At 44.7% G+C, this 23,276-nt stretch overlaps 2 protein-coding genes across 5 annotated transcripts; one reads left to right on the top strand and one right to left on the bottom strand.

The window, feature by feature from the left end:
- Positions 1-5,250: 5,250 nt before the first annotated feature.
- Positions 5,251-10,544, top strand: LOC112217186 (histidine ammonia-lyase). The gene is made up of 18 exons (XM_042299994.1): positions 5,251-5,399; positions 5,657-5,731; positions 5,840-5,912; positions 6,094-6,160; positions 6,312-6,349; positions 6,625-6,750; positions 6,960-7,090; positions 7,261-7,308; positions 8,239-8,386; positions 8,512-8,607; positions 8,754-8,812; positions 8,911-8,991; positions 9,164-9,229; positions 9,409-9,574; positions 9,650-9,784; positions 9,895-10,003; positions 10,116-10,185; positions 10,297-10,544. Exons 1-18 carry the CDS (start codon positions 5,313-5,315, stop codon positions 10,372-10,374), a joined length of 1,653 nt encoding a protein of 550 aa, XP_042155928.1. The 5' UTR covers positions 5,251-5,312; the 3' UTR covers positions 10,375-10,544.
- Positions 10,545-16,697: 6,153 nt separating this feature from the next.
- LOC112216951 (nuclear transcription factor Y subunit beta) lies at positions 16,698-19,719 on the bottom strand. 4 transcript variants are annotated; one of them, XM_024377114.2, is made up of 7 exons: positions 19,579-19,719; positions 18,835-18,931; positions 18,205-18,344; positions 17,774-17,971; positions 17,577-17,655; positions 17,323-17,402; positions 16,698-17,219 (listed from the first exon to the last, which is right to left on the bottom strand). In XM_024377114.2, the coding sequence occupies exons 2-7, from the start codon at positions 18,929-18,931 to the stop codon at positions 17,187-17,189; spliced, it is 627 nt and encodes a 208-aa protein (XP_024232882.1). In that variant the 5' UTR covers positions 19,579-19,719; the 3' UTR covers positions 16,698-17,186. The 4 variants fall into 4 exon arrangements, with proteins under 4 accessions (XP_024232882.1, XP_024232878.1, XP_024232883.1 ...); XM_024377110.2 differs by having other exon boundaries at positions 19,554-19,712; XM_024377115.2 differs by having other exon boundaries at positions 18,214-18,344; positions 19,554-19,712.
- Between the last annotated feature and the right edge of the window lie 3,557 nt (positions 19,720-23,276).

Here is a 23,276-nt window from a genome sequence, read left to right as displayed (position 1 = left end):
AATAGAAGACTATAGTCATACTTATATTCATGATGTCATATCACCAGACTGTTTCAGCTTTAGCCATCTCTGGTTCCCTATCAGTAACTATGGAGCTTGCCAGGCTAGCTATCTGTGTGTTAGTGCTTCAGGGCTGGGTGCATGGCTAAGGAATGGCAGTGGTGGTGAAGGAATGTCTGTCATCTCCTCTTTCATCTCCTCTTTCTCTCCTCTCCCCTTCTCTCCAGTTGACAGGTGCACAGCTCTGGCCCCTCAGCCCTGTGTACACTACCCAACCACACATGAGGACAGACCAGCCCAACATTCTCACACACTTTCTCTCTTTTTCTTTCACTCTCTCCCACTCACACATACACCACTCTAAACCATTGCTCACTCTGCCCCCCCCGTCTCTCTCTCTCTTACATACTCTCCCTATTTCCCCCCCCTCTCCTCCCCCTCCCCCTCCATCCTCTCCTCTGTCTCCTTCCCCCTTCTCCTTCCCTCATCCTCTTGTTGTTCCTGACATTCCTCATGGTGGGTACCCCTGGCATTGATCTTCTCAGGTTTATTCTCCCCCTGCCCCTTGCCCTACCCAATGCATTCCTCACCCATCACCTCCCTCACGCCTTATCAGAGATGGCCGTACGGGTGTCTGTGGTTTTAACCCATCAGCCTGCAAACCATGTGGAAGTATGAAGCTCAGACAGGGACAGTAGAGTCTGCTGGGGATGAGAGGTCAGAGGAATGGTTAGTGTAGGATAGCCTCTCAGTTAGGGGGTCTACTATGGATGGAGCTGTGGTCGTCCCAGTGTTTAGTAACACCCAGAGCAATGGCCCTGAGCTGATAGTGAGCACACTGTCCTGTGTGGGATTGGAGACTGTTTATGTCCTCTTAATGGTATGTCAAGGCTCACACACATCGCACAGAATGTGGATCTAGCGTTTACATTTTTCACGTGATTCTATACGTAAAATTGGTGCGCACTCTGTTCTCATATTTGGTTCAGAAGTGCTAACTACTCTCAGCCAGCAAATGTTATTGGTGTGTCTGAGTCCTTACAGGGATAATAGGCTATGTCTTATACCTCCCACACTAGATGTTCCTACTACCTGAAGAGGTGTGTCTGTATGTCTGTGTGTCTGTGTGCATGCGTGTATCTTAAAGGGCCAGGCACCCTGCCTGCGTCTCCCTGGTATCTCCGTGTCTTGTTCCAGCTCCAGTTCTCAATCTGACTGTTCTCTGCTGCTGGAATGTTGCCTCTGGAATTGCAGTCGTCGAGCCACTATGCTTTACCCTACTAACACGCTGCCTGGATACCATCCCATAGATACCATACAAAGCATTACACTATCTTTCTCATTTGGTCCTGCTGTACATGCCTACACGTACGCTACGGTCACAAGACGCAGGCCTCCTTACTGTCCCTAGAATTTCTAAGCAAACAGCTGGAGGCAGGGCTTTCTTCTATAGAGCTCCATTTTTATGGAATGGTCTGCCTATCCATGTGAGAGACACAGACTCAGTCTCGACCTTTGTCTTTATTGAAGACTCATCTCTTCAGTAGGTGTCACTCCCTGACCTTAGAGCTTTTATGTCTCTTATTTGGTTTGGTCAGGGTGTGATTTGGGTGGGCATTCTATGTTCTTTTTTCTATGTTTTTGTATTTCTTTGTGTTGGCTGGGTATGGTTCTCAATCAGGGACAGCTGTCTATCGTTGTCTCTGATTGGGAACCATACTTAGGTAGCTTTTTCCCACATGGTTTTTGTGGGTAGTTAATTTCTGTTTAGTGTTTGCACCTTACAGGACTGTTTCGGTTATTCTCTTTGTTATTTTTGTTATAGTGTTCAGTTTTAATAAAGAAAGCATGAACACTTACCATGCTGCACTTTGGTCCGATGATTCCTCATCTTCCGACGACAAATACCGTGACAGTAGGTCCTGTGATTGAGTGTAGTCTGGCCCAGGAGTGTGAAGGTGAACGGAAAGACACTGGAGCAACGAACCGCCCTTGCTGTCTCTGCCTGGCCGGTTCCCCTCTCTCCACTGGGATTCTCTGCCTCTAACCCTATTACAGGGGCTGAGTCACTGGCTTACTGGTGCTCTTCCACGCCGTCCCTAGGAGGGGTGCGTCACTTGAGTGGGTTGAGTCACTGACGTGATCTTCCTGTCCGGGTTGGCGCACCCCTTGGGTTCGTGCCGTGGGGGAGATCTTTGTGGGCTATACTCGGCCTTGTCTCAGGATGGTAAGTTGGTGGTTGAAGATATCCCTCTAGTGGTGTGGGGGCTGTGCCTTGGCAAAGTGGGTGGGGTTGTATCCTGCCTGTTTGGCCCTGTCCGGGGGTATCGTCGGACGGGGCCACAGTGTCTCCCGACCCCTGCTGTCTCAGCCCCCAGTATTTATGCTGCAATAGTTTGTGTCGTGGGGCTAGGATCAGTCTGATCAGTCTGATCAGTCTATTTCTCCTGTCCTACCCGATGTCCTGTGTGAATTTAAGTATGCTCTCTCTAATTCTCTCTTTTTTTCCCACTCTTTTCTCTCTCTCTCTCTCTCTCTCTCTCTCTCTCTCTCCCCCCATTGGTTTATATACCTCACATTTCGTCATAAATGTCCCTCCTCCCCTCAGATACAATGGCAATATAGTTCAAAGCTTCTCACATTGTCTGCCACCTGTTAAACAATCTACTACAAGCCCAAGGTCTCTCCCCTCCCTGGGTAGGGACAGAATGTCCTGTAAGGAACACAGTATTACAGCCGGTCTGACGATAGCTCCATTAGTTTCTAACAAGGAACAGAAAATCCTTGTTCTAATTATTGACTTAAACTACACACCTTATATTCAGTATTATGATTATAATAAGATTCATACAGTAACAGAGTAGTATTCTGTTTAGTTATAATTCTAAGCTAAATGTATACATAATTTAGTCATTATTCATAAAAATCCCATAACAAAAGCCAAGTGACCTTTACTCCTGAGTTGCTGACCTGTTGCACCCTCTACACCCACTGTGATTATTATTATTTGACCCTGCTGGTCATCTATGAACATTTGACCATTTTGGCCATGTTCTGTTATAATCTCCACCCGGCACAGCCAGAAGAAGACTGGCCACCCCTCATAGCCTGGTTCCTCTCTAGGTTTCTTCCTAGGTTCCGGCCTTTCTAGGGAGTTTTTCCTAGCCACCGTGCTTCTACACCTGCATTGCTTGCTGTTTGGGGTTTTAGGCGGCGTTTCTGTACAGCACTTTGTGACATCATCTGCTGTAAGATGGGCTTTATAAATACATTTGATTGATTGATCCCATGGATACCATCCTATAGATACCATCCCATGGGCATGTCTCGAGTCACGGTTACCACAATCCGCTGTCCAGCCATATCTGCTGTTTTTTCTGACCCTGATCAATGGTTGTTATGGTCAACCCCAAGATGAGAGATTTCTCTGATACATCTCCTTTTATTAGGCTTTGACCCAAGTGTGGGCTGCAAGTGTTCAAGTACCTTAAACACGCTGTTCTAATCTATATGAAATGTCCAAAACTGCCAAAGTTGCGCTCCTTCGTTACTTTCTCAGAAACTGATTTTAACAGAAAGTCAGACACCCAGTTGCCGACAACTGAATCATCCCACATGTTCTATTACTGTTCAACACAGCTCCGCCATATTTCTGTGGACACATGACAAATCAGCTGCTTACTCCAATACATTTGTAGTTTCAGTACAAACAAGTACACTGCAATCTACCTGTATGTCTTTACAGACAGATCTGTGTTTTTGCATGGTCCACATTGAGTATTTGTACAGATGATTATCCAACATGTTAAATAATCAGATCAGATATCATATCAAACTGCTATATCTCTCTGTTCACAACTAGCTTGGTGGGTCACATTCCAAATGACAATTCCCTCCCTTTACTGTACACAATCTGCTTGGTGGCTGGGTATAGTAGATCTATAATTGCACAAGCCTAGAATGAGGGCTGGGTAGGCTTTGGCTGGAACTTGACTGTGAAGCTGACCTTTTCCCATTAATACCGTTTCATCAATAAGATGCAGTATAAAGAGGGAACTGATTCATCTGCAGCATCACCTGAGGAGGCAGATGCTGGCTAACCAAGGAATGGTAAAGGACTTGTACTAAAAAAGTTGAATAAGCCTTCACACTTTAGTTTGATATTGTGTGTTTGTAAGGACTGATGCTGGAGTAGAGAAGCAGGTACAGGGAGTCAACATTTAATAAGGAACAAGACAGGAACAGCGTCAGCACACGGAAAAAAAAACACAAACACATATGAACATTAATCCTGAAGCAGGGAACAGATAGATATAGGGGAGGTAATGGCACAGGTGATTAAGTCCAGGTGAGTCCAATAATTGATGATGCGCGTGACTGGGGGAAGGCAGCAGTGCGTAATAATGGTGGCAGCAGTGCGTAATAATGGTGGCAGCAGTGCGTAATAATGGTGGCAGCAATGCGTAATAATGGTGGCAGGAGTGCGTAATAATGGTGGCAGCAGTGCGTAATAATGGTGGCAGCAGTGCGTAATAATGGTGGCAGCAGTGCGTAATAATGGTGGCAGCAGTGCGTAATAATGGTGGCAGCAGTGCGTAATAATGGTGGCAGCAGTGCGTAATAATGGTGGCAGCAGTGCGTAATAATGGTGGCAGCAGTGTGTAATAATGGTGGCAGGAGTGCGTAATAATGGTGGCAGGAGTGCGTAATAATGGTGGCAGCAGTGCGTAATAATGGTGGCAGCAGTGCGTAATAATGGTGGCAGGAGTGCGTAATAATGGTGGCAGGAGTGCGTAATAATGGTGGCAGGAGTGCGTGACGTTGGGGAGCCTGGCGCCGTTGGGGGCCAGGGAGGGGGAGCAGGAGTGAGTTTTATTTTGTCATTGTATTGAATACTGGGTGAAGTTTTTATTTTATTTTTATTAAATATATATAGGTGTAGGCACTTATGTACAAGGATATCTCACACAACTGTTACACTTCTCCACTAAACATTGGTGTACACTGACTGGGGACCAAGACAGGGACATAATGTGAGACAGAGCTGTTAATGTACAGGGAGGGGGTGGTTTCACCAGTTACACATAAAAGAAGTTGGTATTATGTTTAATCGGTCGTAGAGTAACGACCAGGCACAAGCCTAACTGTGTTGCAACCAGCCCCGTGATGGGTAGACCAGTTAATGAATGAAAATGATCCTTTCCCCTGGCTTTATAAAGAATTGTCTCTGTCATTGTCACAGGTTGCTACCTGTCTTTACCCCTCTCTGATTGTATCTCTTTCTCTCTGATAGTTGTTCCCTCTCTCTCCTAATGGCTGTGCAGGAGCACAATGACTTTGTCAACGTTGGTAAGAAAGAAACTACCATTGGGAAACGCCAGTCTCTCGATCCCAAAAAGGTGAGTATCTGCATTCTGTTATTATACTCTGCTTGAACAATATTCTATTCATTGGCATAAATAAGGGGGTGGGGAGAAAAGTATGGGATACTTGATGGAGGAGCATAATTAATTAGTCAAAATTGTCATGGAAAAGCAAATCGAATTTGACACGTTTCCCACAATGTAACCCTGTATAACACCTGACTACATTGCTGTGTGTCTGTCTGTATGCCTGTCGTTGACGTTGTCTGTGTGTGTGACATGTTGCGTTCCAGTACCTCTCTCTGGATGGGAACAGTCTGACCATAGCTGATCTGGTCCGTTTGGGGAAAGGCCTGTTCAACATCAAGGTATGATTAAAGAAGACCATGCTTCATCATAGTCCAATCAGACCGTTTTCAGCCGTGCTGGCCGACTACTGTCAGTTAACATTTGAACTCTTCTGTTTTGGCACCCAGCTGACCACCGAGGCTGAAGAGAAAATCAATGAAGCCAGAGAAGTGATAGAAACCATCATAAAAGAAAACCGAGGTATGTATAGATTAATCAAATATATAGATAAATAGAATATATAGCTATAGATGAATAGAATATCTAGATATATATTAATAGATTATATAGCTATAGAATATATAGCTATAGATTAATAGAATGTGTGATTCTACATGTGTTTATGTCTCTTTATGTCTATCTGTGTGTTCTTCCCCTGTAGTTGTCTATGGCGTCAACACAGGGTTTGGGAAATTTGCCCATATGCTCATTCCAAAGGATAAGCTCATGTAAGTTGTTCATTCACTAGCTGGGAAGAACTAGTCTTTTCCCATCTGAATAAACATTGTGAACTAGATCTGTTTGTCTATCGCTAACTGTCAGAATCATTTATTGACTGCGTGTGTGTGTGTGTGTGTGTGTGTGTGTGTCTGTCTTCAGGGAACTACAGATGAATCTGATTCGATCTCATAGTGCTGGTGGGTTACCATGCTTATATAAACCCGTGCTTCTACACCTGCATTGCTTGCTGTTTGGGGTTTTAGGCTGGGTTTCTGTACAGCACTTTGAGATATCAGCTGATGTACGAAAGGCTATATAAATGCATTTGATTTGAGTATGTCATTATAGTACCTCTATGTCAAAGGGACAGATCAGGCCTGCGCTCGACTAAATTGCACCCCTGGTGTAATTGAAATACATATACACATATTGAAAAGTGTGTGTGTGTGTGTGTGTGTGTGTGTGTATGTAGGAGTGGGCACCCCATTGAGTGTAGAGAGGACCCGTATGCTACTGGCTCTGAGGATTAACGTTCTGGCCAAAGGGTACAGTGGCGTCTCCATGGAAACGGTCCAGGCTATGGTCAAAGCCTTCAATGGTAAACTCAGTCTACAATAACAACATTCATGAAATTCTGATTCAACAGTTTGACTAATAGCAAGAGTGAACTCTGTGGGTGTGTTTGTGCATGTGTACCTGTGTGATTGTGTGTATGCATGTCCTGTCCGGGTACATTGAGCTTGTGTGTGTCTGTGTGTGTCTGTGTGTGTGTGTGTGTGTGACAGATCTCTCTCTCTACTCCCCCAGCCTCCTGCCTGTCGTGGGTGCCAGAGAAGGGAACGGTAGGCGCTAGTGGAGACCTGGCCCACCTCACCCTGGGCCTTATGGGAGAGGGCAGGATGTGGTCGCCTCAACGCGGCTGGGACCATGCCAAAACAGTTGGGTTACCCACAATGCCTCTCTCTCTCAACCCAAAGACACACCTCAGAGAACCAATGTGTTTTAGTTAGATGAATGACTGAGATAAAATGTATACATTAAGGCCCCTAACTCGTTTCCTTCATCTTTCTTTCTCCTCTCCTTTATTCTTTCTTTCCTCCTTTTCCAGGTACTGGAATGTCATGGACTCACACCTTTGGTTCTGAAGCCTAAAGAGGTACAGTGCTAGAGCTGTAGTTTTTGCTATTTGTTGGATTTTCTATCAGGCATTGATTAAGTTGTCTTGTATACTGATGATTGATAACTGGGGTTAGATGATGTCATATCTGGGATATAATCGCAGTAGATGGTGTGATAGTGTTTTATCGTGCAGGGCATCGGTCTGATCAACGGGACTCAGATGATGTCATCTCTGGGATATAATCGCAGTAGATGGTGTCATAGTGTTTTATCATGCGGGGCATTGGTCTGATCAACGGGACTCAGATGATGTCATCTCTGGGATATAATCGCAGTAGATGGTGTCATAGTGTTTTATCATGCGGGGCATTGGTCTGATCAACGGGACTCAGATGATGTCATCTCTGGGATATAATCGCAGTAGATGGTGTCATAGTGTTTTATCGTGCGGGGCATTGGTCTGATCAACGGGACTCAGATGATGTCATCTCTGGGATATAATCGCGGTAGATGGTGTCATAGTGTTTTATCGTGCAGGGCATCGGTCTGATCAACGGGACTCAGATGATGTCATATCTGGGATATAATCGCAGTAGATGGTGTCATAGTGTTTTATCGTGCAGGGCATCGGTCTGATCAACGGGACTCAGATGATGTCATCTCTGGGATATAATCGCAGTAGATGGTGTCATAGTGTTTTATCGTGCAGGGCATCGGTCTGATCAACGGGACTCAGATGATGTCATCTCTGGGATATAATCGCAGTAGATGGTGTCATAGTGTTTTATCGTGCAGGGCATCGGTCTGATCAACGGGACTCAGATGATGTCATCTCTGGGATATAATCGCAGTAGATGGTGTCATAGTGTTTTATCGTGCAGGGCATCGGTCTGATCAACGGGACTCAGATGATGTCATCTCTGGGATATAATCGCAGTAGATGGTGTCATAGTGTTTTATCGTGCAGGGCATCGGTCTGATCAACGGGACTCAGATGATGTCATCTCTGGCGGCGGAGGCAGTGGAGCGAGCTGTGGGCGTGGCCAGGCAGGCTGACATCATCGCTGCCCTCAGCCTGGAGGCCCTGAGGGGCACCACCAAGGCCTTCCACAGCGGTCAGACACACACACACACACACACACACACACACACATAGTGAATTCACTGTTGGAGCTTTGATAAAGCTATAAGAAGTTACCTGTTCCATTCCATTGTGTACTGATTTGTTCTGCCATTCCAGACGTCCATGCCGTGAGGCCACACCCTGGTCAGATAGAGGTGGCTCTGAGACTCCGCTCTCTACTCCACTCGGACGTCTTCCCCTCCCAGATCTCTGGTAAAGTCAGGCAGGCGAAACACACACACACTCCATTTTTCTGATGATTTTGTGTCCAAATAAAGACATTTACTCCTTTGGTGGGAATCTTAACAGTGCTGTTTGGTCATTTCCAGTCTGACTTCCTTTGTTGTGTTTTCCTGTAGATAGTCATAGGACATGTGACCGTGTCCAGGATGCATACACCCTCCGCTGTATCCCACAGGTAGTTTGTGTGTGTGTGTGTGTTACAACTGCAGTGACGGGCTGGAGTGAACTAACCCTACTACCAGTGTTTATTTGTGTCTCTCTCCTCTCTTGTAGGTTCATGGGGTAGCTAACGACACCATAGCCTTTGTTAAGAGCATCCTCACCACTGAGCTCAACAGTGCCACTGACAACCCTGTATCCTCCCAATAAGTTACATTGTTATATTTACTTGAAGACGTCATGTCTTTCTTTGATCTCCTTTTAGACCCCTCCTGTGATTATATAAGTTCACCACAAGGGGGAGCCGTTGGACTAGCCCACATGGACTCATAATGTTGTCCCAAATATGAAACCTTAACTCCTCCAGCTGGTTTTTGCAGAGCGAGGTGAGACTATCTCTGGGGGTAATTTCCATGGAGAATACCCAGCCAAGGTAGATTCACAGACAAACAGATTCACTCCATACAATGAACTCCTCGGTTCCTTCAGTACTGTTCCCCCTCTTTCCTAGACTGGTCATAGATATGTTTGTACTGCCTTACCAATGATCACAGGAGTTAGCAAGGCAGCACAAACTGATCTAGGACAAGGCTAACCCTCTCTCTCCCCCAGGCTCTAGACTACCTGGCCATCGGGGTCCATGAGCTGGCCAGTATGAGTGAGAGGAGGACAGAGAGGTTGGTCAATCCCTCCCTCAGTGAGCTGCCTGCCTTCCTGGTCCAAGACGGAGGCCTCAACTCTGGTTTCATGATTGCACACTGCACTGCTGCTGCCCTTGGTAGGTGTGTGTGTGTGTGTGTGTGTGTTCACACAGAAAACGTTAGTGTGTGTGTCTGTCTCTGCTCCCCCGCAGTATCTGAGAGCAAGGCGTTGTGCCACCCGTCCTCCGTGGACTCCCTGTCCACCAGCGCAGCCACTGAAGACCACGTCTCCATGGGGGGCTGGGCCGCTAGGAAGGCCCTGAGGGTGGTGGAACACGTAGAGCAAGGTAACTCGTAGAGTACAGTCACATGGCATTAGTGTGTGATCTGCTCGTCCCATCAAATATCATGCATACAGAGTTAACCATGAGAATAAAAAGGCATCGCTGCTTTTCAGTTCTGGCCATAGAGCTGCTCGCTGCCTGTCAAGCCCTGGAGTTTCTCCGCCCGCTCAAGTCCACTACCCCTCTGGAGAAAGTCCATGAGCTAGTGCGTACTGTTGTCAGGTACGAACCATGAGAATGTGGATCTCTGATTCGAGGACTGCCCAATGTTGTTGTTCTGGAAAGGTGTGGGGAGAGTTCTACAGCACATACGTTTATTCTTATTTCCCATCAGGCCTTGGGATCATGACCGTCAAATGAGTCCTGACATCGAGGCTGCTCACACACTCCTCAGGGAGGAAAAGGCAAGAGACTCATCCCATCTCAGTATTATATTTATCATTCCAGCTAATTGATAACGAGGCAGATAAAAATGAACTTCTCTGTTTATGTTTCTCACCCGTGGCCTTCTCTAGGTGTGGGAGGCGGCTCGGCCATACATGGACCAATACCGAGACAGGCTCGGACTGAAACCACTCCCACTGGATGAGTAGGATAGTGACTCAAGTATTTCATACTTCTACTGTATGATTCCAAATCCAAGATTCAAGTTTATTAAAGGTGGGGACAGGAGGGACATTTATGACGAAATGTGAGGTATATAAACCAATGTACATGGTATTATGACTCGAGCCCTAGGGAATAAACGCTACTGATTAATTTTGAGACTGATCTTCGTCTATTTTATGCAAATAAGAACCTTACAAATTCTTAGAAACGGATAGTGTTTTGCTTTGTTATAATTGAATTGGTTAATGAACATATAGGAATTACATTCCTCTAACAGATTATAAGGTTTATTAAGCCGTGTGTTTCCATGTTTCACCTGTTTCCCATCCTCAGACATGATGAGGTAGGGTTGTGCTGTATCAGGGTCCAGAGTCACATCTACTGCATACTGCTGAATCTTCTTCAACTCAGCATCACACAACTTCTTCACTTCACTTAAAATGGTCTCCTCCACTTGAGACACAGCTCTCCTCACAGTCCCCACACACATATCACTGTGAACACTGATTCTAGACCAGTCCTTGGTGGGTGGAGGGGTGCAGAGGGATGGTAAGTTCTGTAGGAGGTGGAGGTGGTCCTCAGTGTGTGAGAGCTGCTCCAGTTCAGTGCTTCTCCTCTTTAGCTCAGTGATTTCCTGCTCCAGGTCTTTAATGAGCCCTTAAGCCTGCCTCTCTGCTGCTTTCTGCTTCTCTTCAATCACCTCAATGAGCTCAGTCTGGCTTCTCTCAATGGAGCGAACCAGAGCAGTGAAGACCTGTACACTGTCTGATACCTGTGGAATGTTGTGCCACTCTTCTTCAATGGCTGTGCGAAGTTCCTGGATATTGGCCGGAACTGGAACACGCTGTTGTGTACGTTGATCCAGAGCATCCCAAACATGCTCAATGGATGTCTGGTGAGTATGCAGGCCATGGAAGAACTGGGCCATTTTCAGCTTTCAGGAATTATGTACAGATCCTTATGACATGTGGCCCTGCATTATCATGCTGAAACATGAGGTGATGAATGGCACGACAATAGGCCTCAGGATCTCGTCACGGTATCTCTGTGCATTCAAATTGCCATCAATAAAATGCCATTGTTGTCCTAAGCTTATGCCTGACCATACCATAACCCCACCGACACCATGGGGCACTCTGTTCGCAACATTGAATTCAGAAAACCGCTCGCGCACACAAAACTATACACGTCCTCTGCGGTTGTGAGGCTGATTGGACGTACTGCCAAATTCTTTAAAATGACATTGGAGGTGGATTATGGTAGATAAATTAACATAACATTATCTGGCAACAGCTCTGGTGGACATTCCTGCAGTCAGCATGCCAATTTGCACACTCCCTCAACACTTGAGACATCTATGACATTGTGCTGTGTGACAGAACTTCACATATTAGTGGTCTTTTATTGTCCCCAGCACAAGGGGCACCTGTGTAATGATCATGCTGTTTAATCGGCTTCTTGATATCCCACACCTGTCAGGTGGATAGATTGACTTGGGAAAGGAGAAATACTCACTAACAGGGATGTAAGTAAATTTGTGTACCGATTTTGAGAGAAATCTGCTTTTTGTGCATATGGAACATTTCTGGGATCTTTTATTTCAGCTCATGAAACATGGGACCAAAACTTTGTGTTGCATTTATATTTTTGTTCGGTGTGAATGGTAAATAATATAAATCTCATCTTCAACTTCTTAAACTCTCTACTCACCTGTAAAGAATGTTTGTGGATAATTTCTCTGTCCATGCTTTCAAAGGGTAGGAGACTCAGTGTATTCTCTGAACGTATAGCTGTTTAAGGGATTTCTGAAGTTCTGGAGAGTGGTCCTGTACACAATATACTGTCTCTCTACTTTAGTTTCACTTCAGCAAAGTGATGTTGATATTTTTTTATATATATTTTTATTTCAGCTTTATTTAACCAGGTAGACTAGTTGAGAACAAGTTCTCATTTGCAACTGCCACCTGGTCAAGATAAAGCGTAGCAATTCGACACATACAACAACACAGAGTTACACATGGAATAAACAAAACATACAGTCAATAATACAGTAGATCAAAAGAAAAAAAGTCTAGAAACAGTGAGTGCAAATGAGGTAAGATAAGGGAGTTAAGGCAATAAATAGGCCATAGTGGCGAAGTAATTACAATATAGCATTTAAACACTGGAATGGTAGATGTGCAGAAGATTAATGTGCAAGCAGATATACTGGGGTGCAAAGGAGCAACATAAATAAATAAATACAGTATGGGAATGAGGTAGATAGATGGGCTGTTTACAGATGGGCAATGTACAGGTGCAGTGATCTGTCAGCTGCTCTGACAGCTGGTGAGGGAGATATGAGTCTCCAGCTTCAGTGATTTTTGCAGTTCGTTCCAGTCATGGGCAGCAGAGAACTGGAAGATAAGGCGACCAAAGGAGGAATTGGCTTTGGGGGTGACCAATGAGATATACCTGCTGGAGCGCGTGCTACGAGTGGGTGCTGCTATGGTGACCCGTGAGCTGAGATAAGGCGGGGCTTTACCTAGCAGAGACTTGTAGATAACCTGTAGCCAGTGGGTTTGGCGACGAGTATGAAGCAAGGACCAACCAACGAGAATGTACAGGTCGCAGTGGTGGGTAGTGTATGGGGCTTTGGTGACAAAACGGATGGCACTGTGCTTCTACACCTGCATTGCTTGCTGTTTGGGGTTTTAGGCTGGGTTTCTGTTGGGTTTCTGTACAGCACTTTGAGATATCAGCTGATGTAAGAAGGGCTATATAAATATATTTGATTTGATAGACTGCATCCAATTTGTTGAGTAGAGTGTTGGAGGCTATTTTATAGATGACATCGCCGAAGTCGAGGATCGGTAGGATGGTCAGTTTTATGAGGGTATGTTTGGCAGCATGAGTGAAGGAGGCTTTGTTGTGATATAGGAAGCCGATTCTAGATTTAATTTTGGATTGGAGATGGAGATGCTTGGAGATTGGAGATGCTTAATGTGAGTCTGGAAGGAGGGTTTGCAGTCTAACCAGACACAGAGGTATTTGTAGTTGTCCACGTATTCAGAGCAGTCCAGAGTAGTGATGCTGGACGGGCGGGCAGGTGCGGGCAGTGATCGATTGAATAGCATGCATTTAGTTTTACTTGCATTTAAGAGCAGTTGCAGGCCACGGAAGGACTGTTGTATGGCATTGAAGCTCATTTGGAGGTTAGTTAACACAGTGTCTAAAGAGGGGCCAGAAGTATACAGAATGGTGTCATCTGCGTAGAGGTGGATCAGAGAATCACCAGCAGCAAGAGGGACATCATTGATGTATACAGAGAAGAGAGTCGGCCAGAGAATTGAACCCTGTGGCAACCCTATAGTCTGAGGCGGCAGGGTAGCCTAGTGGTTAGAGCGTTGGACTAGTAACCGAAAGGTTGCAAGGTCGAAATCCCCGAGCTGACAAGGTACAAATCTGTCATTCTGCCCCTGAACAGGCAGTTAACCCACTGTTCCTAGGCTGTCATTGAAAATAAGAATTTGTTCTTAACTGACTTGCCTAGTAAAATAAAGGTTAGTTTTTTTTTGAGAAACCAATGCTGTCGAGTCTGCCAATAAGAATGTGGTGATTGACAGAGTCGAAGGCCTTGGCCAGGTCGATCAATACAGCTGCACAGTAATGTCTCTTATCGATGGCAGTTATGATATGGTTTAGTACCTTGAGCGTGGCTGAGGTGCACCCATGACCAGCTCTGAAACCAGATTGCATAGCGGAGAAGGTACAGTGGGATTCGAAATGGTCAGTAATCTGTTTGTTAACTTGGCTTTCGAAGACCTTAGAAAGACAGGGTAGGATAGATATAGGTCTATAGCAGTTTGGGTCTAGAGTTGAAGAGGGGGATGGCCGCGGCAGATTTCCAATCTTTGGCAATCTCATACGATATGAAAGAGGTTGAACAGGCTAGTAATGGGGGTTGCAACAATTTCGGCAGATCATTTTAGAAAGAGAGGGTACAGATTGTCTAGCCCGGCTGATTTGTAGGGGTCCAGATTTTGCAGCTCTTTCAGGACATCAGCTATCTGGATTTGGGTGAAGGAGAAATGGTGGGGGCTTTTGGGCGGGTTGCTGTGGAGTGTGCCGGGCAGTTGACCGGGGTAGGGGTAGCCAGGTGAAAAGCATGGCCAGCTGTAGAGAAATGCTTATTGAAATTCTCAATTATATTGGATTTATCAGTGGTAACAGTATAGCCTCAGAGCAGTGGGCAGCTGGGGGGAGGTGCTCTTATTCTCCATGGACTTTACAGTGTCCCAGAAATTTTTTGAGTTTGTACTACAGGATGCAAATTTCTGTTTGAAAAGCTAGCCTTAGCTTTCCTAAGTGCCTGTGTATATTTGTTCCTAACTTCCCTGAAAAGTTGCATATCACGGGGACTATTCGATGCTAATGCAGAACGCCACAGGATGTTTTTGTTCTGGTTAAGGGCAGACAGGTCTGTAGGGAACCAAGGACTATATCTATTCTTAGTTCTACATTTTTAGAATGGAGCATGTTTATTTAAGATGGTGAGGAAGGCAGTTTTAAGGAATAACCAGGAATCCTCTACTGATTGGATGAGGTCAATGTCATTCCAGGATACCCTGGCCAGATCGATTAGAAAGGCCTGCTCGCAGAAGTGTTTTAGGAAGCGTTTGATGGTGATGAGGGGTGGTCGTTTGATCGCAGACCCATTACGATGCAGGCAATGAGGCAGTGATCGCTGAGATCTTGATTGAAAACAGCAGAGGTGTATTTGGAGGGCGAGTTAGTTAGGATGATATCTATGAGGGTGCCCATGTTTACGGATTTGGGGTTGTACCTGGTAGGTTCATTGATCATTTGTGTGAGATTGAGGGCATCAAGCTTAGATTGTAGGATTGCCGGGGTGTTAAGCATGTCCCAGTTTAGGTCACCTACTAGCACGAGCTCAGAAGATAGATGGGGGGCAATCAATTCACATATGGTCTCGAGGGCACAGCTGGGGGCAGAGGGTGGTCTATAGCAAGCGGCAACGGTGAGAGACTTGTTTCTGGAAAGGTGAATTTTTATAAGTAGAAGCTCGAATTGTTTGGGTACAGACCTGGATAGTAAGACAGAACTCTGCAGGCTATCTTTGCAGTAGATTGCAACATCGCCCCATTTGGCAGTTCTATCTTGGCGGAAATGTTATAGTTAGGGATGGAGATTTCAGGGTTTTTGGTGGTTTTCCTAAGCCAGGATTCAGACACGGCTAAGACATCCAGGTTGGCAGAGTGTGCTAAAGCAGTGAGTAAATCAAACTTACGGAGTAGGCTTCTAATGTTAACATGCATGAAACCAAGGCTTTTACGGTACAGAAGTCCTCAAATGAGAGCACCTGGGGAATAGGAGTGGAGCTAGGCACTGCAGGACCTGGAATAACCTCTACATCACCAGAGGAATAGAGGAGAAGTAGGATAAGGGTACGGCTAAAGGCTATAAGAACTGGCCGTCTAGCACGTTCGGAACAGAGAGTAAAAGGAGCAGGTTTCTGGGCACGATAGCATAGATTCAAGGCATAGTGTACAGACAAAGATAAGGTAGGATGTGAGTACATTGGAGGTAAACCTAGGCATTGAGTAATGATGAGAGAGATAGTCTCTAGAGACATTTAAACCAGGTGATGTCATCGCATTTGTAGGAGGTGGAACAACATGGTTGGTTAAGGCATATTGAGCAGGGCTCGAGGCTCTACAGTGAAATAAGACAGTAATCACTAATCAGGACAGTAATGGACGAGGCATATTGATATTAGAGAGAGGCATGCGTAGCCAAGTGATTATATGGGTCCAGTGAGTGGTTGGGCTGGCTGGGGACACGGCGATTCAGACATGCTCCTCCTCACCAGATACTGCTGTGTGATTCTCTTCCTGGAACAGTTAACTCTTTACATGGCTGAACTGTAACGGATCATTTTTAACTGTCATATTGATTAAAACAGTATTGATTGACATCCCGTACCAGGAATAAATGAAATCTACTTTTACCCCTGGTTATTAAAAAAAAAAAAACATTACTTAGCCATTATTTAACTAGGCAAGTCAGTTAAGAACAAATTCTTACTTACAATGACGGCCTACCCCTGCGACACTGGGCCAATTGTACACCGCCCTGTGTGACTCCCAATCCCGGTCGGATGTGATACAGCCTGGATTCGAACCAGGGAATGTAGTGACTGAGTTGCATTGCCTTAGACCGCTGCGCCACTCGGGAGCCTTAAATTACAGTAGCTCATGGTGTAATCATTCAGGTGTGTGTAGAGAGGTCGATGACAACCAGAAGGTATTGGGTCATTTGGATTTTTATTCAAAGGATTTACATCACATTAAAGCACATGGTATTAGTTTGTCCACGTAGAAAAGAGCTGACATTAAGGGCACCTCTCCTCATGGTTCAAAAATGAGGGAGCAAAAAAACATCCCATTCCACCTCCCAAACCTGCATAAAACAATCAATGTACAAAAACAAACTAAGTGGTCCAATTAGCATTAAAAATAAAGTATCCTAAACTGGTTGAAAGATGTACTCCAAACCTTGTGGCACCTCATGACTACGTACTACATTTAGTGAACAGACTTGTACATTTACATGACAGGGTTGTGGTGGTTAACACATCCCTTCCCCCCCATAACAGCTCCCCTCCATGACCTCATGTCCTTCTGATGATTGCCTTTGACCTTTTGACGGAGGGGTCATACGCTCAGCCTTCAGTCACCAGGCCTGTGTCTGTGCGGTCGATGGCCGCCGCGGTCAGAGCAGGAGCAAGGCCTCGTCATGAGAACTGGATCTGCTGCACGCCAGGAATCTACAGGAGCAGACAGGGGCAATGGAGAGAACAGTCATGGATATGTCGTAATGGTCTAGTTCTGGTTCAAATGTCACTTACCTGTTGATATGATGCCACTTACCTGTTGATATGAGGTGGTGTACACCATGACGTTCTGCTGTTGGCCGTCGGCTGTTATAATTCCGGCTGGCAGTTGATTCGCTGGAATAGAGGGAAGAGGACATTACAAAACCATCCACAGCACAAGACCATAATATGCCATTTAGCCAAAGCAACTTACTAATGCCTGCATACATTTTACATATGTATGCATGACTGTAAAGCCTCTACTTTAGTATTAGATGACAAAATTGAGACCTGTTCTGAAACACTTACTGAAGCTGTCGTCTGTAAGCTCCTCCCCCAGGCCTTCTCCCACCGACACACCTGGTATTCCCTTCTCCCCTTTCATCGCCTAGGAAACAACATATTGTGAGAGATTAAATAGCATGTGATGTGAGATTGTTCATGGACACTTGTGATTGTGTGTGAGAGACTAATTGTCAGAGCAGAAGTAGTGTGTTTAGTCGCACCTCTCTGAACTTCTGTAGGTAGAGTTTGAGGGGCTCCACATACATGTCGAAGCCCAGGGTTGACATGGCAAACAGGATGTCCTCTCCGTTGATGGTCTTCCTTTTCTCCTGGTGGCAGCGCTCACTGGCCTCCGACGTGATGAAGCTGATGAACTCACTCACACACTCCTGCACACACTCCTTGGCGTCCTTCGCTATCTGTGAGACACACACAATTTAGGACAATGAGGAATAAGACGAGAACATTTCTGGGTCGTATTCACTTGGCACCAAACGGAGAAGAACAAAAAACAGACGAACAGGGAGGGACTATCTGAACTTGTCCAATAAGAAACTTTTGATTTTCTGTTAGTAAACGTTTTACTATGGTGTACATTAATGAATACGACACAAGTCTTGCTCTCACACAGCCTACACACACACACACACACCATGGTTACCTTCCCGGTCTGTGGGATGCCGTTCTTCATGATGCGTGCCACGTTAGCGATGGGGAGGTAGATGTCCTGCTCCCGGAAGTTCTCTTTCATGCCCCCGTCATCATGGTCGTTCAGACTCTCCTCTCCATCATCTTCATCACACACATTATTACGTGGAAAACAAGGATAATTGATTGTAGGCATTAGGTACTGACAGTGTTGCATTGAGATCTAGAGAATGTGATAATGTAGTTGTGGCTGCATTGCGTGCTGTATTGTCTCTACCTTCTTTCCCCTTGTGCTGTTTGTTGTCTGTGCCCAATAATACTTGTACCATGCTGTGCTATGTTGTCTTAGGTCTCTCTGTGTAGTGTTGTGGTGTGTATTGTCGTGATGTGTGTTTTGTCCTGTTTTTTATTTTAATCCCAGCCCCGTCCCATGCAGAAGGCCTTTTGCATTTTGGTATGCCGTAATTGTAAATAAGAATTTGTTCTCGACTCACTTGCCTTGTTAAATGATGTATTATATATATATATTTTAAATGACACTACAGTACATTTTGATTGGGGGATATTCGATTCATGGATATGCGCACACCTAGTTCCCCAATTAGGCTTGAATTGGTCAACTGATGTCTCTTACCATCTTGAGACTGGAGCACATATCCTCCTGACATGTATTCTCCAGAGATGCCCAACGTTAGCTGGGAGGCGTCGGTGGTGGAACGGTCTTCTTCCATCTGGAGCAAAGGACATGGTTTACTCAAATAGCTGAATTGTTGTAAGGCACTTACTGTTGACTGGCTAGTTAGTTAAAAATGAATGTTAAGCTAGCTGGCTAAGTGTTCGCCAGGTTAGGTTGCTAGAAAACTGTTAGCTAGCATGTTTACCGAATTAGTTAATTTCGCTGACCAAGTGGGTGGTTGTTTGCTAAATGGGAAGCTAGCAAGCTAACGTTAGCTAGCAAATGTTTCGTGCAAAATATAATTTGGACAAAGGAAGCAATGGCTTTAGTTTGGTCGCCATTTGACCCTCACACATTTTTATTTCGACTAATCAACGACTATTGTTGCAACGAAAGCATTCTGGGTACAATTGAACGTTATCCTATAGCCACGTTGGTTGTCTCATTGCAAGCCCTCTCTGCTCACAATGAAATCCCATATCGGAAGTTCGCATTTCGGCCTGTTCTTTGTATTGAAAACAGGAGGCAGGGGGACATGAAGCTAATTCATAATTTTTACGAGACTTCCTGCTCTCAAACTCCTAAACGCAACAAATCGAAATTAGTCAGAGACGGACATTTCCATTCGAGCTAACGAGGAATTGGTTAACAATCATTGGCCGGAGCCAGGCACAAACCTGCAATGAAGCCCTGGTTGGTTACCTTCTCAAAACGGCCGTTGGTTGGACAGAAAATGGCTGCAAAAGAACCAGTCCCAGCGCGGAGCTACGCGTCCTCCAAAAATACAGTGCACCACCTCCCCTGACCGCCATGCGGCCGTTCTGTCGATGTGTCACCCTCCCACTAAATGATACCTAGTAGCTACAGAAGTGTATAAAGCTGTTCTACTCAAAAGCGACCCTCCCTTTCTCTATGTGCATTTGTTACCATTATATTGTTGAAATAAAACATTTGACTGATACAATGTAATGGTGAGTCATCATGCAGTATGCCTGTTATGATTATAGAAGAACAGGGTGTTTTCATTACATATCACACCTAGTGCAAAATTGTATTGCATTTAATATATTGATTTAAAAAATTTTGATTTCACCTTTATTTAACCAGGTAGGCTAGTTGAGAACAAGTTCTCATTTACAACTGCGACCTGGCCAAGATAAAGCATAGCAGTGTGAATAGACAACAACACAAAGTTACACATGGAGTAAACAATAAACAAGTCAATAACACAGTAGAAAAAAAAAAAAGAGTCTATATACATTGTGTGTAAAAGGCATGAGGAGGTAGGTGGATAATTACAATTTAGCAGATTAACACTGGAGTGATAAATGATCAGATGGTCATGTGCAGGTAGAGATACTGGTGTGCAAAAGAGCAGAAAAGTAAATAACTAAAAACAGTATGGGGATGAGGTAGGTAAATTGGGTGGGCTATTTACCGATGGACTATGTACAGCTGCAGCGATCGGTTAGCTGCTCAGATAGCAAATGTTTAAAGTTGGTGAGGGAGATAAAAGTCTCCAACTTCAGCGATTTTTGCAATTCGTTCCAGTCACAGGCAGCAGAGAACTGGAACGAAAGGCGGCCAAATGAGGTGTTGGCTTTAGGGATGGTCAGTGAGATACACCTGCTGGAGCACGTGCTACGGGTGGGTGTTGCCATCGTGACCAGTGAACTGAGATAAGGCGGAGCTTTACCTAGCATGGACTTGTAGATGACCTGGAGCCAGTGGGTCTGGCGACGAATATGTAGCGAGGGCCAGCCGACTAGAGCATACAGGTCGCAGTGGTGGGTGGTATAAGGGGCTTTAGTAACAAAATGGATGGCACTGTGATAAACTGCATCCAGTTTGCTGAGTAGAGTATTGGAAGCTATTTTGTAGATGACATTGCCGAAGTCGAGGATCGGTAGGATAGTCAGTTTTACTAGGGTAAGTTTGGCGGCGTGAGTGAAGGAGGCTTTGTTGCAGAATAGAAAGCCGACTCTAGATTTGATTTTAGATTGGAGATGTTTGATATGAGTCTGGAAGGAGAGTTTACAGTCTAGCCAGATACCTAGGTACTTATAGATGTCCACATATTCTAGGTCGGAACCATCCAGGGTGGTGATGCTAGTCGGGCGTGCGGGTGCAGGCAGCGAACGGTTGAAAAGCATGCATTTGGTTTTACTGGCGTTTAAGAGCAGTTGGATGCCACGGAAGGAGTGTTGTATGGCATTGAAGCTCGTTTGGAGGTTAGATAGCACAGTGTCCAAGGAAGGGACAGAATATATTATTGTGTATTCACATAATTACAGTGATATTCATATCCATGCGTTTGCCTGTTTTCACCATGAGTGAACGCCATCGCAGCACCTTATGCGTTTGTGTACTATCCCCTGACAAAACGCCATCGGCACACTCGCTGATGGTTGAATCAGAAATTTCAGCGAAACTATTTGGAAAAGTTCACCGCTATAACTTACTCCTTCCAGAATCATCTGAAGGATAGAATATACTTGATAGAACTTTCCAACAACACGTTCCGTTGGTGGGACTCATATTTGATTGAATTTATTTACGCAGTGTGTTGGTAAATATATATTGTATGCTTCTCTTTAGATCCTGTTTCTCTACGAAATCAGATTATTTAAAAAATGATTTGGACCCATCAAATATTTAATTATTGATAACCAATAATATAGCCAAAGATGGTTTAGAAATGCTGTGGTATAACGTTCAGTGCAGCTCTGATTGTATCCACCAGGTGGCTACATTGCACCAACATAAATTGAAAAGATGCAATGCTGAACTGTAAACTTCATGAGTCCCAGTCGAATTGATTGACATAATATCATAAACGGTACAATGATATGTGTTTCTGCTGCTGATGCAAATGTTTGTTGAAAAATGCCCTAACTTGTATTTTACACCCCTTCACTATGTTTCACTCTGAGACCGCTTGCCGAGCTACAGTGCCTTGCGAAAGTATTCGGCCCCCTTGAACTTTGCGACCTTTTGCCACATTTCAGGCTTCAAACATAAAGATATAAAACTGTATTTTTTGTGAAGAATCAACAACAAGTGGGACACAATCATGAAGTGGAACGACATTTATTGGATATTTCAAACTTTTTTAACAAATCAAAAACTGAAAAATTGGGCGTGCAAAATTATTCAGCCCCTTTACTTTCAGTGCAGCAAACTCTCTCCAGAAGTTCAGTGAGGATCTGTGAATGATCCAATGTTGACCTAAATGACTAATGATGATAAATACAATCCACCTGTGTGTAATCAAGTCTCCGTATAAATGCACCTGCACTGTGATAGTCTCAGAGGTCCGTTAAAAGCGCAGAGAGCATCATGAAGAACAAGGAACACACCAGGCAGGTCCGAGATACTGTTGTGAAGAAGTTTAAAGCCGGATTTGGATACAAAAAGATTTCCCAAGCTTTAAACATCTCAAGGAGCACTGTGCAAGCGATAATATTGAAATGGAAGGAGTATCAGACCACTGCAAATCTACCAAGACCTGGCCGTCCCTCAACTTTCAGCTCATACAAGGAGAAGACTGATCAGAGATGCAGCCAAGAGGCCCATGATCACTCTGGATGAACTGCAGAGATCTACAGCTGAGGTGGGAGACTCTGTCCATAGGACAACAATCAGTCGTATATTGCACAAATCTGGCCTTTATGGAAGAGTGGCAAGAAGAAAGCCATTTCTTAAAGATATCCATAAAAAGTGTTGTTTAAAGTTTGCCACAAGCCACCTGGGAGACACACCAAACATGTGGAAGAAGGTGCTCTGGTCAGATGAAACCAAAATTGAACTTTTTGGCAACAATGCAAAATGTTATGTTTGGTGTAAAAGCAACACAGCTCATCATCCTGAACACAACATCCCCACTGTCAAACATGGTGGTGGCAGCATCATGGTTTGGGCCTGCTTTTCTTCAGCAGGGACAGGGAAGATGGTTAAAATTGATGGGAAGATGGATGGAGCCAAATACAGGACCATTCTGGAAGAAAAAGTCTGCAGAAGACCTGAGACTGGGACGGAGATTTGTCTTCCAACAAGACAATGAATCCAATCGAGAATCTGTGGAAAGAACTGAAAACTGCTGATCACAAATGCTCTCCATCCAACCTCACTGAGCTCGAGCTGTTTTGCAAGGAGGAATGGGAAAAAATGTCAGTCTCTCGATGTGCAAAACTGATAGAGACATACCCCAAGTGACTTACAGCTGTAATCGCAGCAAAAGGTGGCGCTACAAAGTATTAACTTAAGGGGGCTGAATAATTTTGCACGCCCAATTTTTCAGTTTTTGATTTGTTAAAAATGTTTGAAATATCCAATAAATGTCGTTCCACTTCATGATTGTGTCCCACTTGTTGTTGATTCTTCACAAAAAAATACAGTTT

The sequence above is a fragment of the Oncorhynchus tshawytscha genome, linkage group LG17 (genome assembly GCF_018296145.1).
Source record: "Oncorhynchus tshawytscha isolate Ot180627B linkage group LG17, Otsh_v2.0, whole genome shotgun sequence".
In the NCBI taxonomy this organism is placed as follows: domain Eukaryota; kingdom Metazoa; phylum Chordata; class Actinopteri; order Salmoniformes; family Salmonidae; genus Oncorhynchus; species Oncorhynchus tshawytscha.
The sequence above is the reverse complement of the archived record's forward strand: the minus strand, read 5'-3'. Positions and strand labels throughout refer to the sequence as shown.

Bases quoted from the DNA above. Each gene is read 5' to 3' on its own strand.
- LOC112216951 (XM_024377114.2), bottom strand. From the start codon at position 18,931: ATGGAAGAAGACCGTTCCACCACCGACGCCTCCCAGCTAACGTTGGGC. The intron at 17,972-18,204 runs GTGTGTGTGTGT...TGTGTCTCACAG, and splicing joins AGACCGGGAAGGTAACCATG to ATAGCGAAGGACGCCAAGGA. The intron at 17,403-17,576 runs GTAAGTGTTTCA...CCTCTATTCCAG, and splicing joins GCTTACAGACGACAGCTTCA to CGAATCAACTGCCAGCCGGA.
- LOC112217186 (XM_042299994.1), top strand. From the start codon at position 5,313: ATGGCTGTGCAGGAGCACAATGACTTTGTCAACGTTGGTAAGAAAGAA. The intron at 8,992-9,163 runs GTATCCTCCCAA...TAACTCCTCCAG, and splicing joins ACAGTGCCACTGACAACCCT to CTGGTTTTTGCAGAGCGAGG. The intron at 9,575-9,649 runs GTAGGTGTGTGT...GCTCCCCCGCAG, and splicing joins CTGCACTGCTGCTGCCCTTG to TATCTGAGAGCAAGGCGTTG.